Genomic DNA, 15,441 nt, shown 5'->3' with positions numbered 1-15,441 from the left:
GATTGTATTTATAAGAAGAATTCTTATTACCTACCTTGGAATTCATAAGATTCTCAAGTTCCTGAATCTGACGTCTATAAACGTCATGTGAATTTGAACCTACAGAAAACATAACAGTCAATCATAGATGTTAATGTTAGAATCCTAGCTGCTCCAGGTCAACCAGCATGGCCTACCATTGGAATACACAAGTGATGCAGTCATGCCAAATATTCTAGGAAGCTCACAGGATGAACTTTCTAAATGACGATGGTAGAACTCCTACAAACAAAACAGTTAATTCTGAATAGAAATGATGAGCAGGTAGCATATCAGCCAAAGAACATAGGAAGTTATCAAGATTATAATTCTTTGCACAGTGGGCAAAAAAACATGTGGTTGCTCATATTTGCAAAATAATTTGTAGATTGGGAGTCCAAGAAAGATGACTGAAAGCCAAAATAGGACCAATGGAAAAGGAACAAACCACCAAACTTACAGACTCATTTTAACTCTTTGTCCTTTATATAGGAAGAAATAAAAGACTAAAACAGGTGCCCACAAAATTATCCTCCCTGAGAAATCATCCTATTTATAATCCTGCAGGCGAATCAGTGATGCTCACCCACATCAATAAAAGCACCCAAATTGGGTTGTAGGCCTATGTCCTAGCAATAGCAATACCATTAGTCATGTTTCAAGAGAGTCAATTTGGGAATGATGTGCATACATAGACATGATGCATCTATCTCTTAATACCACAGGCTTTGATTATTTAACTAGCAGTGGTGACCCTGTGTATGCCAGCAGAATTCCATCGCATTTTTCTATGCTTCATCTGTTAGCTAAAGGTTACAGAGCATTAGTAGTTCCTACAAACGTGAAAGAGAAATAATGTATCCGGTAAATGCATGTTCCAATCACTAGCTGGTAAGTTAGGATGCCGGTTGATTCTAGTTCATAACAGAACAAACTATGCTGGGAAAAAAATTAAAATAATTGATAATTTAGCCATCAATCCTTCCAAAAGTAATTTAGAAAACCATTCCCAGCATGATCCAATAATTCAGCAAGAATAGTTCTCTCAGTTAACTTTTCAAATGGATCAAAAAGAGATCTATTGAGGTTATCATGCCAATTTCCACAAGAAATGATTTGAACTCCAGACAGTTTCTATTAAGAATAAGCAACTAACACTATCATTTTCTGGTGGAAAAATGGAGGTGGACGCGACCTAGGTCCGAGATGGATCAAGAGTCTCCCCCTACTGAACTGAACTTGCTACTTCCTCTAGCTTCCTTCTCGGGTTGTGGTCAAAGTGGATCTTTTGTGAGCCCACCACATCCGGATCCGAAATTGGATATGAGAGGAGATGAACCTGAAATTGGGTTAAGCTTTTTTTACTTTAATTGAACTTGATTCAACTTCATGGCTCTTTAAGTATCCTACAAAAACACATTGGAAACATTAGACCCCCAAATCTATAGGAATAAACAATATAGTTCAAAATGAGTTTCTACTTGTAAAATGTGTTAATACTCAATAGTTAAACAACGAGAGGATAAAAACATCAAGTATTAGAGCCAAAATGAACTGTAAAAATGAATGTTATCAATTCCCCCACACTTATTCTTGCACGTCTTGGGAAAGTAAAGAAAAATAAATATTTCCCCAAGTAACTCATATCAATGCTTCAAAGAAGGTAAAATATAGTTACTTAGGACTATCAAGTTTTCATAGATCTAGGCATAAAAAAATCCAATTCATATACAAGTCAATAAGCATTGTGATTTCAACCACATGATTAAACTAAACTTGATGTAATCCTCACAAGTTATATGGTAATGCTCTCACTCTCAATAGTGTCTATGTAAATGGAGTTCCCACTCAATGCAACTTATGAAGTTTCACTATCATATGCTTGCTTGTCTCCTAATCTCCACCACTATAAACACAAGTGTCCATGACTCCAAAGGATTATCAAAATCACAATGAAGTACAAAAAAAACATATAAAAGGATGACATGAATGCGGAAAAAGAAGATATAAAATAATAAACTGTTATTATGTTGAATTCAAGTAAGCATGCCCATAAACAGTACTTACAAGTAATCCACTGTCTTCCTTCTCCTAAAAGAAAAACTGAATTCTCATCCTCTCTTAGATGTGCATTAAAACCTACTAACTATCATCACACTCCACTTTTAGAAAAATTACACAATATATCAATCCATTTTATTATTTTTTCTTTTTTTATCTATTTTTTCAATAACTATTTTTTTCAATGATTTTTCTATTTTTTTCATCGATTTTTTTCCTTTTTTTTGTTCTTCACATAATTTTTTTCTCTCTTTTTTTTTCATTGATTTTTTTATATATAAAAATACAATAAAATAAAAATAAAAACCTCCATCCTCCCAAACTTCTTCCATCGCGTTCCTTGATCCAAGAGGAGTCTGAAGCCGGTCCTTTAGGTGAAATCCATCAGCTGGACAGCGCGCGACGGGGAGGGTTTCTCCGACGAGCGCCACCTTTGTTCCTATTTGTTCCGGCGTGCTACAGCACCATCCAACGCCGCGGTTCGTGGAGGGGTTCTAGGATCGCGGAGCACTCTTGCATTAACAGAAGCACCATCGGAGCAAGAAGAAGCAGAGGATTCCGGTTTTTGAAGATCAAAACAGCCCTGTGCCGAGCCCTGTTTGCGCTAGAAGAGGGTTTCTTCGGCTTTTCTGGGTTCGGGCAGCGAGAAAATCACTCCGGCGACAATCTTCAAGCTTCCAAGGGATTATTGAATCCACATTGTGGGATTTGACAACTTGTTTGACACCAAATTGAGAGAATCGAAGGAAGAAGAATGGATGGATGAGTTTACCTATTTTCTGCATTTTTGAACAATTTCCATTTCTGCAATTTCCATTTCTGATTTTGTGATTCTGATCAAATCATGTGAATTCAGTTCAATTGGTTAATGTTTAGTTTTTGTTTGAATTCATACTTGCTTTAGAAATTGCTTAGCTTAGTTTTAACCTTTCGTTCCATCTGAAATTAAACTGAAACTCTGATTTTTTCCATAAACACTGTTCCGTGCCATTTTAGCTTCAATGTATCGGTTTGCTAGGGTAGGTTAGTTTGATTAGGGATTTTATTGCTAGCTAAGTGGAAGTGGATAGTTAAATTGCATCATAGCTTTGATTCTTGCAAGCTAGATTAGTTTCATTAAACTCAATTTCTTGTCTTAGTTTAGCTTTTGAATTCTATTGTATTGCTAGATTAGGAGTTGATTTGATTTCAATTGCATTTCCTTTTCCTTGATTCATTGCATTTTGCGTTTTCATTTTATTTGAAAAACACTAAAACCCCCATTTTCATTGAAAACCCTAAAAAGAACGATACATGAGCTCAATTTAAGAAATTGTCTACTAGCCTTGGAAAGATATGACTCGAGGCCCCTATACTACATTTATTTGTATTTCTTGTGGGTTTTCGATAATTTAAAAATAAATTTGCAACCCTACTCGTGACATATCCATCAAATCTAGGGTTGTCAAATTTTAACGTCGTTGCCGGGGAGTGGCGTCGGGACGAAGATGAATAGTGGAGCAACCCACTATTCATAGGTTCTGTTTATATACCTCTGATTAATCAAATGATCTGAGCCCTTGATTTCTGATCCTGTGATGGAACTTTGATCTGGGGTTTAGGGCAGCCTAGAGTTTGTGAAAAAAATGATAAATCTTGATCAGAGTTGAGTTGGGTCATGTCCTCCATGTGAGCTTGATCAATTTGGGCAAATTAGCTTGATTCGATCGTCGTTGGACTCGATCTTGGTCCGATTTGAGCCCTACCATATATTAAACTTAATTAATGTAAAAATTCACCATTAAATCATGAAAATTATAATCAAGCCTCAAATCATGCAATATAGAACAAATACGAACGAATCGATTAATTTTATAATTTATTTTCATGTAAAAACCCAAAAATAAATCGATTCTAACTCATCAAGGAGCAAACTGAAGCAGCCAAACTAAGTCTGGGGTCAACTCAGGTCAAACCTAAGTTGACATGATTCGAGCACTCGGATGTTAATCCAGGCGCCCGAATGGTCCAGGCGCCCCTGGATGGTCCAAGTGCATAGATAAAGAAGAATCAACCTCGATAAAGAACGAAGAGATCCGATCAGATCGGAACGGGGTGCCCGGATAAGAATTCAAGCGCCCGAAAGAGTCTATATAAGGGCCTCAATGTGCACTGTAAGGACTAACTCTAATTCCCCATACTCTTCATCTTGCTATAGTGGTGAACGCGAATGTATCCTGCTCATGCTACCAAGGAAGCTCCAGGAAGGATGCACTGCGCTTAGGACTTCTAGATCAGTCAACACAAATGTTTGGCTATTTCATTAATAGTCTTACATTTTGGACTTTCATTTATATATTTTGGATTGTAAGACGGATTTCTCCGTCTCCGAAAAAGTTCAGGAAAGGAGACCATTAATGGACGGACACCTTCCTATGTATAGGCCCTGGATGTATTAATCCTGGGGGGTTAGCAACCAAGAAAATTCGTGAGCCACCTGTGCTTGTGATTCTGATATCCATTGTAAGTTATTAATAGAACGAATGAACAACAAGAGTGCTATTCACCCCCTCTAACGCACGCACTGGTCCTACATTTAGCAACATCATAGGATGAAGTAGTAGTGTTTTGATTTGTCCTCTTGTGATGGACATAGGGGCCTTATAAATACATTTTGGGCACCTAAATCCCTTTTTGGGTGCCCCGAACTGATCTCTTATCGAAGACAATTCCACCTTATCCGGGCGCTTGGACTAACCAGGGGTGCCTAGATGCTCCGAGTGCCCGGAACATGATCTGAGTGCCCAGATCCAGTTTACTCAGGTTTGAACTGAGTTGACTCTAGACTTGATTCGATTGTTTTTGTTTGCGATCCTCTTATGCTTCCTCAGTCTTGCTTTCAGCTTCTGATTTTTGCAAGCTCAACATATAACAAATAAACTACCTAAGCCTACCTATAGTCCGTCTGACTTACTGGGTTTACCTAAGTCTTACCTTGTAGATCTAACCTACTAAGCTTACCTGTGCCTAACTTCTAGCTAGGATTAGTTACTAGGTAGACTTTCCACTTACCAAACATCCGATCACCCTTGACTTGTTTAGACTTTTTCTTACCTAACTCTTGTTAGGACTAGTCACTCGGTAGACTTCTCACCTGCCAAATATTTTGTCACTCTTAACTTGCTTAGACTTTCTTTTGTCTAACATCTAGTTAAGACTTCCTTGCCCAGGTTCACTTACTAAAACTTCCTACCAGCTTCACTCACCAAGACTCTCCCTGCCTAACCTGCAACTAGGACTTCTCCTGCCTAGCTTGCAACTAGGACTTTCCCTGTCTAGCCTCTAACTAGGACTTTTTGCCCGGTCCAACTAACTAGGACTTCTTGTCTAGTCCAACTAACTAGGACTTCTCACTAGTCTTCTGATTAACTTTGACCTAACTAGACTTCACTCATATCCAAACATCAAGTCTTGTTTGAATCAACCTTTGGTCAAATTGATCAGGCTTAGGTATATTGTTAAACATCGAAACTCTGGAGGTAGACTAGTGCTCCCTATATCAATAATCTTCCCCTTTTTTATTTTGATAATTTCTTATGTTAAATCAGGTTAGGGTTTTACGAATATGGGAGAATTCTATATTTTTAACTTAAATTCCCTTCTCTCCTTTTTCATACATCAAAAAGATTGTACCGTACCAATAATTAAATTATTTCTTATGGTCACAACTTAGTCTAGATATTTCTTGAAAGATCACAGTAGATTTCAAATGATTTTGTAATATAATTTTTCAAACAAAAGTTTTCAAAAGAGTTTTTTAAAAAAATTCAAAATGAGTTTTGCAAAGATTTTCAAAAGAGTTTTGCAAAGAAGGGTTTTTTAAAAAAATAGTTTTCAAAAGATTTTCAAAATAAAAGTTTTTGAAACACTAATTATTATTCTTTTAATCATGATCTCCCTCCTAACTTGACACGTCCTTAGAACTCTTTATGAACCACAAAGCAACATCCCTATGTGTTTTAATCCAAATTAAAAGAATAATTAAAAATAGTTTTAAAACATGATTTTAAAATAGATTTGTAAAGATTTTTTAAAATTTTTTAAGGATTTATAAAAGATAATTTCTTGAAGATCGGGTTACTTTTTTGATATTGGACCTCTCCCTTGATCTGATACTTTCTTAGGTCTGCTTGTTAACCATAAGACAAACTCTCTATGTATCTCAAAGATTGATTTAAGTCAAAAGAACAATTAACTTAAGTAATTTTTTAAAAGGATTTTTAAAATATGACTTTTAATTAAGCTTTCAATTTAGACTTCCCCTTAAATCTGACACTTTCTTAGGGCTCTTTATTGGGTACAAGACAATATCTCTATGTGTCTTAGGGGTTGTTCTAAGTTAAAAGAATACTTTTTAAAATATTTTCCAAACATGAGTTTTTAAAGATTTTCAAATACCATTTTTAAAGGTCTTTTGAAAATAAGATCTTTCAAGAATAACCTCTCCCTCAACTACACACTCTCTTAGGACATCCTTGTTAACCACAAGGATTTTCTGCTTATGTGTCTTAGAGTTCTAGACTTAGTGTTGATCTAAAGGTTTTGTGTCTAAGTGTTGGTCAACCAATTATCAAAGTTTTATAATTTTTGAAAATAGTTTTATAATTTTTTGAAAATAGTTTTATAATTTTTTGAAAAATATTTTCAAAGCTCTATGATTTAATAATCCTTATCATCTCACTCATTCTAAGTACCTCAATATATAGCATATAAGAGTTTCCTTATGAATTTTGTGAGATGATTTATTATTTTTATTTTTATTTAATTTAAGTTAAGTTCTAATGAATGTTTGACATTATGTTAGATTCATATTTAACCATTAGTTAAACATAAGTTAAGTCCACATTTTAAAAATTGACTTCCAAGTCATGGTGAAGCAGGGGCCTTCTTGGTTACAGAATAATGACTACTTCCTTAGACAAAGTCTTTTCAAGAAATTATATGCTTAACTAACTTCTTGAAAAACCTTGGTCTAACTAATCTAGGATGTGATGAGGTAGCTTCAGTTAGTTCCACTTAGCTAAGCAAACCAAGCAAGGTTCTCCTTACCCCACTTGACTAACTAAACTAATCTTCTCTAACATACTATCATCTTGCCTCATCTTAGTACTATGTTGGGCAATTGTTAACTAATCATTTATCCTTAACTAACTATTCTATGTTAAGCAGAAATTAAATATGATGATACGATATTTATGTGCATAAATAATAAAATAAATGTATGCACATGGCAGGTATACATGAGTCAATCAAATCAAATAATTTTTTATTTCTAATAATATATAAAATTCTCAGTTTGATACACTTCATGTGAACCCGTGAATATGTCAACCCACTTTGATATATTTTAAATTTTATTAAAATTTTATTTTATTAAATAATATTTTAATTAGTTTCATAATTATAAGTATTTTATTATAATTAAGTTTATGGATTTTAATTGTATTTGTTTTAATTATGTTTGTTTGTTTTTTATGCTTTATTTTTAATTTATGCAATTCAGTTATATTTCATAATTAAATATAAATTGATGTTAATTTATTTTATTATTTAAATTCAAGTTTTAAACTTTACATTTGATATGTTAAAATTGATAAATTGATTTTTTTTAAATTTTAAGATTTAATTTTAAATTTTTTAAATTTAATTTTAAAATTTTAAATTTATTCATCGTTTATAATTAAATGGTACATGATTGTAATTAATTTTATTATTTAAATTCTGATTTTTAATATTTAAATTTTAATTAGTATTCTTAATGTTTGAAAATTTATTAGAAGAATTATTAAGATTTAATTTTGAGTTTTTAGTGGTTGAATTATTAATTTTAAAATTTATTTTGTTAGGTTTTAACTTTATCTCATTATGAAGATTATCTTGATTATTTAATTTTAAATTATCAATTAAATTTAAATTATTGTATTTATTTTGATTATTATTAATTTTATCATATTTATTAAATTATTAATTATTTTTAGATTTATTAAATTAATTAAAATTTAATTCTTCAGTTTATTGTTATCTTGTTTGAATTGATTAAAGAATTATTCTAATTTTTTATTTATTTAAATTAAATCTAAATTAATTATATTATCAGAATTAATTACAATTGAATTAAATGATTGAATTGATTAAAATTGAATTAGTTAAATATTTTTTAATTTAAATTTATTAATTAAATTAGTCAAGATAGATGAATTTTTAATAAGATTTAAGTTTAAATTTTTTTAAATTATTATTATTAATTCAATTCAATTCAAAATTATCTAATTTATTTTGAATTGGTCAAGTTTATTAATTTTGAATTATCTAATATTATTAGATTTTGAATTGGTTAAATTAATATTTTTATGAATTAAATTAATTTTTAATGTGGATTTTTCTAATTTTTAATTTTTCAAATCAATTAAATTTGATTGGACAAAGTAGTAATTTTGAATTTTCTAAATTGTTTGACTTTGTCAAATAATAATTTTTTAATTTTCTAACTTATATAAATTTTTAGAAAAAATAATTCTATCATGCAAAATCCTAGCGACATTTTCATAAATTAATGGATTTATTAGAATCGCAACCCCTAATTTCGATTTTGTCTCCTTCTCCGGGCATTGATACTTGTAGTGTCCACATTTCTAACACTCAAAGCACATGATTTGCTCTTTGTATCGCTGGACTCCTACATCAGATGCTCCTTTATCGTCGATGGTGTCATCGAGTCTTACGAGTAGGACACTAATTTTTGTAATGCCCTCTCTCCCTACACTTAAAATAAATTATATAAAATTTAAAATGAAACTTTAACAATTTTACCTTATTTCCCTTCCATCTTTGCCTTCTTACTCCCGTGGCGGTTAGTCCAATCAAGAGCAGGTCTGCTCTGATACCAATTGTAGGATCGGTGTGCGCGCTAGAGGAGGGGTGAATAACGCTCGTTATTCATTCTATCAAATAGACTAGCAGTAAATTAAACACAACATAGGGGACTCACGGATTTTACTTGGTTCATTAACTCGCAGGATTAGTATGTCCAAGGCCTATATGCGGGAAGACGCCCATCCACTAATGGTCTCCTTTCTGGAACTTTTTCAAAGGCGGAGAAATCCAGTATTACAGTCCAATCAATAATATAAATGAAAGTATTAACAGTAAGACTTAATCCCTTTCCGAAACCACCTGTATAACCGATCTGGAAGTCCTTGAGTGCATTACACCCTTCTGTGAGTTTCCCCGATCGCACGAGTCATGAAGTCGTTTGCGTCCAGATAGCAACACCGTAGGATTTGACCTAAGTTGACTTCGAGTTTAATTCGACTGCTTCTGTTTACTCCTCTTATGCTTCCTCAATCTTGTTTCCAGCTCCTAGTTACTGCAAGCTCAACATACAACAAATAAGTAACCTAAGCTTACTTGTATTTTGTCTGACCTATTAAGCTTACCTAAGCCTTACACTGTAGATCTAACCTACTAGGCTTATCCGTGCCTAACTTCAATTAGGACTAGTCACTCAGTAGACTTCCCACCTGTCAAACATCCGATCACCCTTGACCTGCTTGAACTTTCCCTTGCCTAACATCCAGTTAGGACTTCCTTGCCTAGCTTCACTTATGAGGACTTCTTGCACAGTCTCCAGCCAGGATTTACCCTACCTAGTATCCAACTAGGACTTCTCCTATCTAGCATCCAGCTAGGACTTCTCTTGCCCTCCTGCCTAGCCTCCAACTAGAACTTCTCCTGCCTAGCCTCGAATTAGGACTTTTTGCCTACTCTAATTGACTAGGACTTCTTGCCCTGTTCAACTAACTAAGACTTCTTACTAGTCTTCTGGTCAATTCTAATTAGAAAAAATCTTAATTAAATCATATATTTCCTAATATAAAATTTACAATTAACTATAGTATGAAATATAATTTTTTCGCGTTCGTCTTGCATAGCCTGGCTCTGATACCACTGTTAGGATTGACCCGGTGCGTTGCACGTGTTTATGCGTTTCAAAAACGTACACAATAGAAGAAAAACAAATAATAAACTAAGTAATTATAACACTCACAACCACGCATGCAAGATACAACACAATTTATGGAATAGCTGAGAAAATAAAATTTTCAGAATAATAAATTTATTCTACGTATACATGACGTATGACGCTCAGCGAAAATGGCATAAACTGAATAGCTTCGTCGAAGTTTATCTCTATCGGTGATCCATACCAAGTTTTGTCGGGACAGCTTCTCAAGCATAAGTCATGTTACTGGTTGTGGTATTAGCCGTCAATCAGCAACGATCGATACAAAAGGATACCCTAATATTGGAAACGTGCAACAACACACGTTGCATTCGTTTCTGGGGTTTTCTAACGATCACCGATAATTTAATTTCGGTGATGTTACAAAGATAAGTTACCAGAATCTTTTCGATGTTGATGGTGACTCCCAGAACTTCGGGCTCCGACAGCAAGGAACGAGTTCCGGCAGCAACTCCGATGAACTCCTTCGGTCGGCAATAGCAAGCAACAAAGGAGATCCAGCAGCTATCAACCAAACACAACAGGAAGCTCTGGCAGCAGAGGAGGTTTCTGGTGACCGAAAAAGTAAGAAGACAGACCGGAACAGTGTCTTCTTCTTCCTCAAGATCGGGTTGAAATAGGGCAGGGACAAGATGACAAGAGAAGAAGCATCAAAAGAGTTCTCTCTTCACCTAATGCTACTGGCGAGGTCCCCTTTAAAAGGACCAAGCTTAATCTTGCCAGAATCGCACATTTGAGGAAGAAAAGGGGCGAACCGGGGAGAGCTTGAACCGGGTTTAGGGTTTTCCTTGAACCCAATTCAATGCTTTTGGGTTTGCTTGATTTGATTCAACTCGAACCAAATCCAGTTTGGTTCAACTTGGTTCACAACCAAAATGTTTAATTCAGCAACCAAACGAAATTTGATTTGACCCAAACAAGTTTTGTTCGTTTCATCTTCTCAAAACGAAGCCCGTCATAGCTTCTATTTTGCCAAAATATCTTTCATCATGAACCAAACCAAGTTAGTTCAATTTTGGTTCAAAATTGAATTGATTGATTCGATAACCAGAACATTTCGATTTTGTTTATTCTGTCTTCATAAGATGAAACCCATTGGTTTACCTTTGTCCAGTCCAACCAGATTTCTCTCGTTCTGAGAATCCAATTCTCAAACTCATTTTAAGTCCTTCCAAAAAACTTATAGTACGTGTGACCCAATAGGTTTCTAGTAATGTTGGTCGTTCGTAATTAATCCTTAACTTCGGATCGATCATGAGTGGCACCTAGTAGTACATCATGATCCTCAATTGATTGAAAAATCAACAATTGATTTCAGAATAATTTCTAAACCTTTCAGCAGCTATAATGAAATGTACCTCGTTCCTTTCACCGTCTTATACCCGCTTGGTTCAGAACATGGTCTGTGTGTGTCAGTCTCTGCTAGGCTGACTATGTCACACCTAGCCCAAGCTTGCTTTCTTGTTCTACGGATTCGAGTTACTCGTACACGTGTTTAAGAATACCACATTCTTGACATGTGTTGTTTTGGCCAACGACTTTCAATAAAATCCAAACAAGCGATCGTAGGGTATACGTCTCTTTTACAAAGAGTGGTGAATCCCTTGTGAGCTATTCAAATACCTTCGGGCACTTCGACTTATACTCAATCATCTCGGATCCACACCTCCTTGGAGATGCTTGTTTAAAACATCAAGTATAAGCTTCCGCGACCAAGGTGACTTGAATACCGTAAGTCCAAGAAAACTCACACTTAAGCTGCACTGAGATCTTCATTGACTTACAGAAAGAACCATATGAAGTCTCATGGCAGGTCACTCCAATGAACTAGTTATCTTTAACTAGCATTCATGTTTAACTTTCAACATCCAATATCTCCAGCTAGTGAGAACGACTTCTTGGTAACCCAAGGAGTATAAACGTTCTAGCCTCAACAGAATTGATGACGTCCATGTTCATCAATTTATCGACTAGGGATAGTTTCAATACTTTCATAATTACACATGTAGAGAAACTCACAAGTTGTGATCCAATCACAAATTCTCTCATGCTATGAAATGTATTGTGGATATTTAGTGAACAAGTTTAAGATCCAATCAAACATATAAAATATGCACTTAAACAGTAAATTTTTATTTATTTAATAAATAGTACAATCATAAGATGATTGCTTTAGGATACCTCCCAAATATAATAACTAGGATTTCTCCTTACCCGGTCTAACTAACTAAGACTTCTCGCTAATCTTCTAGTCAAACTGACTTGACTAGACTCCACTCACATCTAAACATTAGATTCTATTTGGATGAATCCTTGGTCAAATAGATCAGACCTAGGTGTATTGTCAAATATCGAAACTCTAGGGACAAACTATTGTTAGTGCAGGAAGCACTAGCAGATCAAATTCAATGCATTGAAACCTGAGTTTTGATTATGGAACTAGGATCAAGTTAAGTATGTGGTTTGATTAATGAAAAGCCCTAAACTAGGTGTCACGATAGGGCTTCAAATTAGAATTTATAAAACGAATCTAAGCAAGCTCTAAAACTAATTTGAATCCAAACAACAGCTAACTTGAATCAAACACAAACACTCACAAAGTTACTAAGAATCTGAGTTAACAGAAACATTGAAATCAGAAGAAAAACGAAGCTATCAGAAACATGAAATTCAGAAACTGTAAATTGCATCTTCCCTCTTCTCCTCCTTCGATTCTTCAATTTGGTGTCAAACAAACAGCTTAATCCAATAATGTGGCTTCGGCAATCCCATCTGAAGCTTCAATCTGGTCGTGGGGTCGTCTTCTCGCGTGCCAGAACCCTGAAGAACCGAAGAAACCCTCTCCTGCACAATCAGAGCTCGGCACGGCACTGATTTCAGCTGCAAACCGGAAATCTCTCCTCCTCCTTGCTCCGATGAAGTTGCTGACCCCTTGGATGTATTCCGCGCCCTTCAGAGAACCCCTCGTCAAGTTGCGGCTTCGAATTCCTCAGCACCTCGCCGGAACAGTCAAGAACAGAGCTCTGCAACGCCGGAGAAACCCTCTCCGGCGAGCAGCGTCCGGCCACCGATTTATACCCAAAAGACCGGTTTAAAACTCTTCAGGGATCGAAGAACTCAATGGAATTGGATTGGGAAGATGGGGGGCACGCCGTTTGGTACGTCGCCGAACAGAACAGCAGGAGCTCGAAGACGATGAACAGTGACGGCGAGTCACTGTTCATCGATTAAGGTTTTTATTTATATACGTGATTAATCAAGCGAATCTGGGCCTTTGATTTTGAATCCAACGGTCTGAAATTGATCTAGGCTCTAGGGCAGTCTAGGGTTTCCAAAAAATTCAAAATTTTGATCGGGCTCGATCTGAGTCATGTCCTCCGTGTTGGCTTGATCGGTTTGGCAATTTTGACTTGATTTGACCACGGTTTAGCTCGAGTTGGGTCCGATTTAGCCCTAAAATCAATAAAAATCAAATTAATGCCAAAAATTCACCATTAAATCACAAAAATTATATCAAGCCTTAAATTATGCAATATAGGACAATTATGATCAAATCGATTCATTTTATAATTTATTTTCATGTAAAAGCCCAAAATTGAATCGATTTAAAATCGTAAAAATCCTAAATCATCAAAACCCAGGCCGGCTATATAAAGCCTCCGCGAGCAGCAGCCAGAGCATTCAACACAAACGCCTCCAAACTCCGTTCCCGTGATTCCCGAGCCTTCCAACTTCGACGTTGGTACTGTGCCTGCCTCAAGCAACTGTCCTTGACACCGAAAACGCCGAATTCAACGTCCGGGGAGCGAAAGTTTGGTAACGGTTGTACTTAAATTCATATCAATATTGTAATCGATTTCTGTACTTGAATTTTCGATACACTTGCTGCCGGACAAGGGAAAGTGAGTTAGTGGATTGCCCAACGTAAACGATCAAGGACCGTGGGCCTTGGAGTAGCAGCGTTGCGCTGTGAACCAAGTAAAAATAAATTGTGTTCTTTACTTTACTGCATTTCGTTTCGGTATTCGTTACTTTGTTTGCTTCCGCTTTCGCACTCGAGTTTTTTACAAAAATCAAAAAGCGTTCAAACACGTTATTCACCCCCCCTCTAGCGTGTTTCCGATCCTACAACTAGTACCTCTTGCACCAACAGGATATATGTTGCTTCTCCCATATCTTTCATGGAGAATATTTTTGACAATCAAACCTTTGATAGATTGTAGAACTAACACATAATTTCTTATAACTAATATGTCATCAACATATAATACTAGGAATACGATCGCACTCCCACTAACCTTCATATACACATAGGGTTCATCTGGATTTTGTGAAAAATTAAACTCTTTGATTACCTTATCAAAATGGATATTCCAACTCCTCGATGCTTGCTTCAGTCCATAAATGGACCGTTGAACTTGCATACTTTTTTTTATCAACAGATGTGAAATCTTTGAGTTATATCATATACACATCCTTTGATAAATTTTCATTAAGAAACATTGTTTTCACATCCATCTATCATATCTCATAATCATAATGAGCTGCTATGACTAAGAGTATCCGAATTGACTTAAGCATAACCACTGGTGAAAAATTTCGTCATAGTCAATACCTTATTTTTAACAATAGTCTTTAGTCTTTTACCACCAGTCTTACTTTATGGGTAATAAAATTAGTATCCATATTGATTTTCTTCTTGAAAACTCATTTGCACCCTATAGGAGTTATCTGTTCGGGTGGGTCCACCAAGTTCCAAACTTGATTTTCATACATGAAATCCATTTTCGATTTCATGGCTTTTAACCATGAGTCTCTTTCTGAACTTTTCAGAACTGGTAGGCTCCTCATCCTCAATGAGTAGTAAGTCTCTTGATCCACTTATAAGAAATTTATATTTCTTGGGAATTAGACATGTCCTACTAGATCTACGAAGGAACAGTGTAACCACAAGTTCAGTCATTACCTCATCCATATGAGTAATAGGTAGTGGGTATTAGGCGTCTCTTGTGTGTCTATTGGAGTTTCTTGAACTACCCTTAGCTCAATCTCACTCCCTCTATTTTGTTGTAAGAGAAACTCTTTCTCTAGAAAAATAACATACCTTGAAACAAACACCTTTTGTTCCAAGGGATGAAAGAATTGGTAACCCTTAGTTTTCTTAGGGTATCTAATAAATAGATACTTATCAGACTTAACATCAAGTTTGTCTGATATAGTCCGCTTCACATAAGCATAACAATCTCATATCTTTAAATAAGATAAATGAGGTATTTTACTATTCCATATCTCATATAGAG

At 35.2% G+C, this 15,441-nt stretch overlaps 1 protein-coding gene across 1 annotated transcript in view; it reads right to left on the bottom strand.

The window, feature by feature from the left end:
* Positions 1 to 15,441, bottom strand: part of LOC141835839 (endoribonuclease Dicer homolog 2a) — a 50,985-nt gene that overhangs the window by 11,007 nt on the left and 24,537 nt on the right. The window contains exons 5-6 of the mRNA XM_074723219.1: positions 177 to 261; positions 35 to 99 (exon numbers count right to left, since the gene is read on the bottom strand). Of these exons, the coding sequence (XP_074579320.1) occupies positions 35 to 99; positions 177 to 261 (150 nt within the window). The remainder of the gene's footprint in view (positions 1 to 34; positions 100 to 176; positions 262 to 15,441) is intronic.

The sequence above is a fragment of the Curcuma longa genome, chromosome 10, assembly GCF_044706935.1.
Source record: "Curcuma longa cultivar G26 ecotype Majalengka, Jawa Barat chromosome 10, ITB_CL_G26_1.1, whole genome shotgun sequence".
Lineage (NCBI taxonomy): Eukaryota > Viridiplantae > Streptophyta > Magnoliopsida > Zingiberales > Zingiberaceae > Curcuma > Curcuma longa.
Note: the sequence above shows the minus strand (reverse complement) of the source record. Positions and strands in the feature narration are given on the sequence as shown.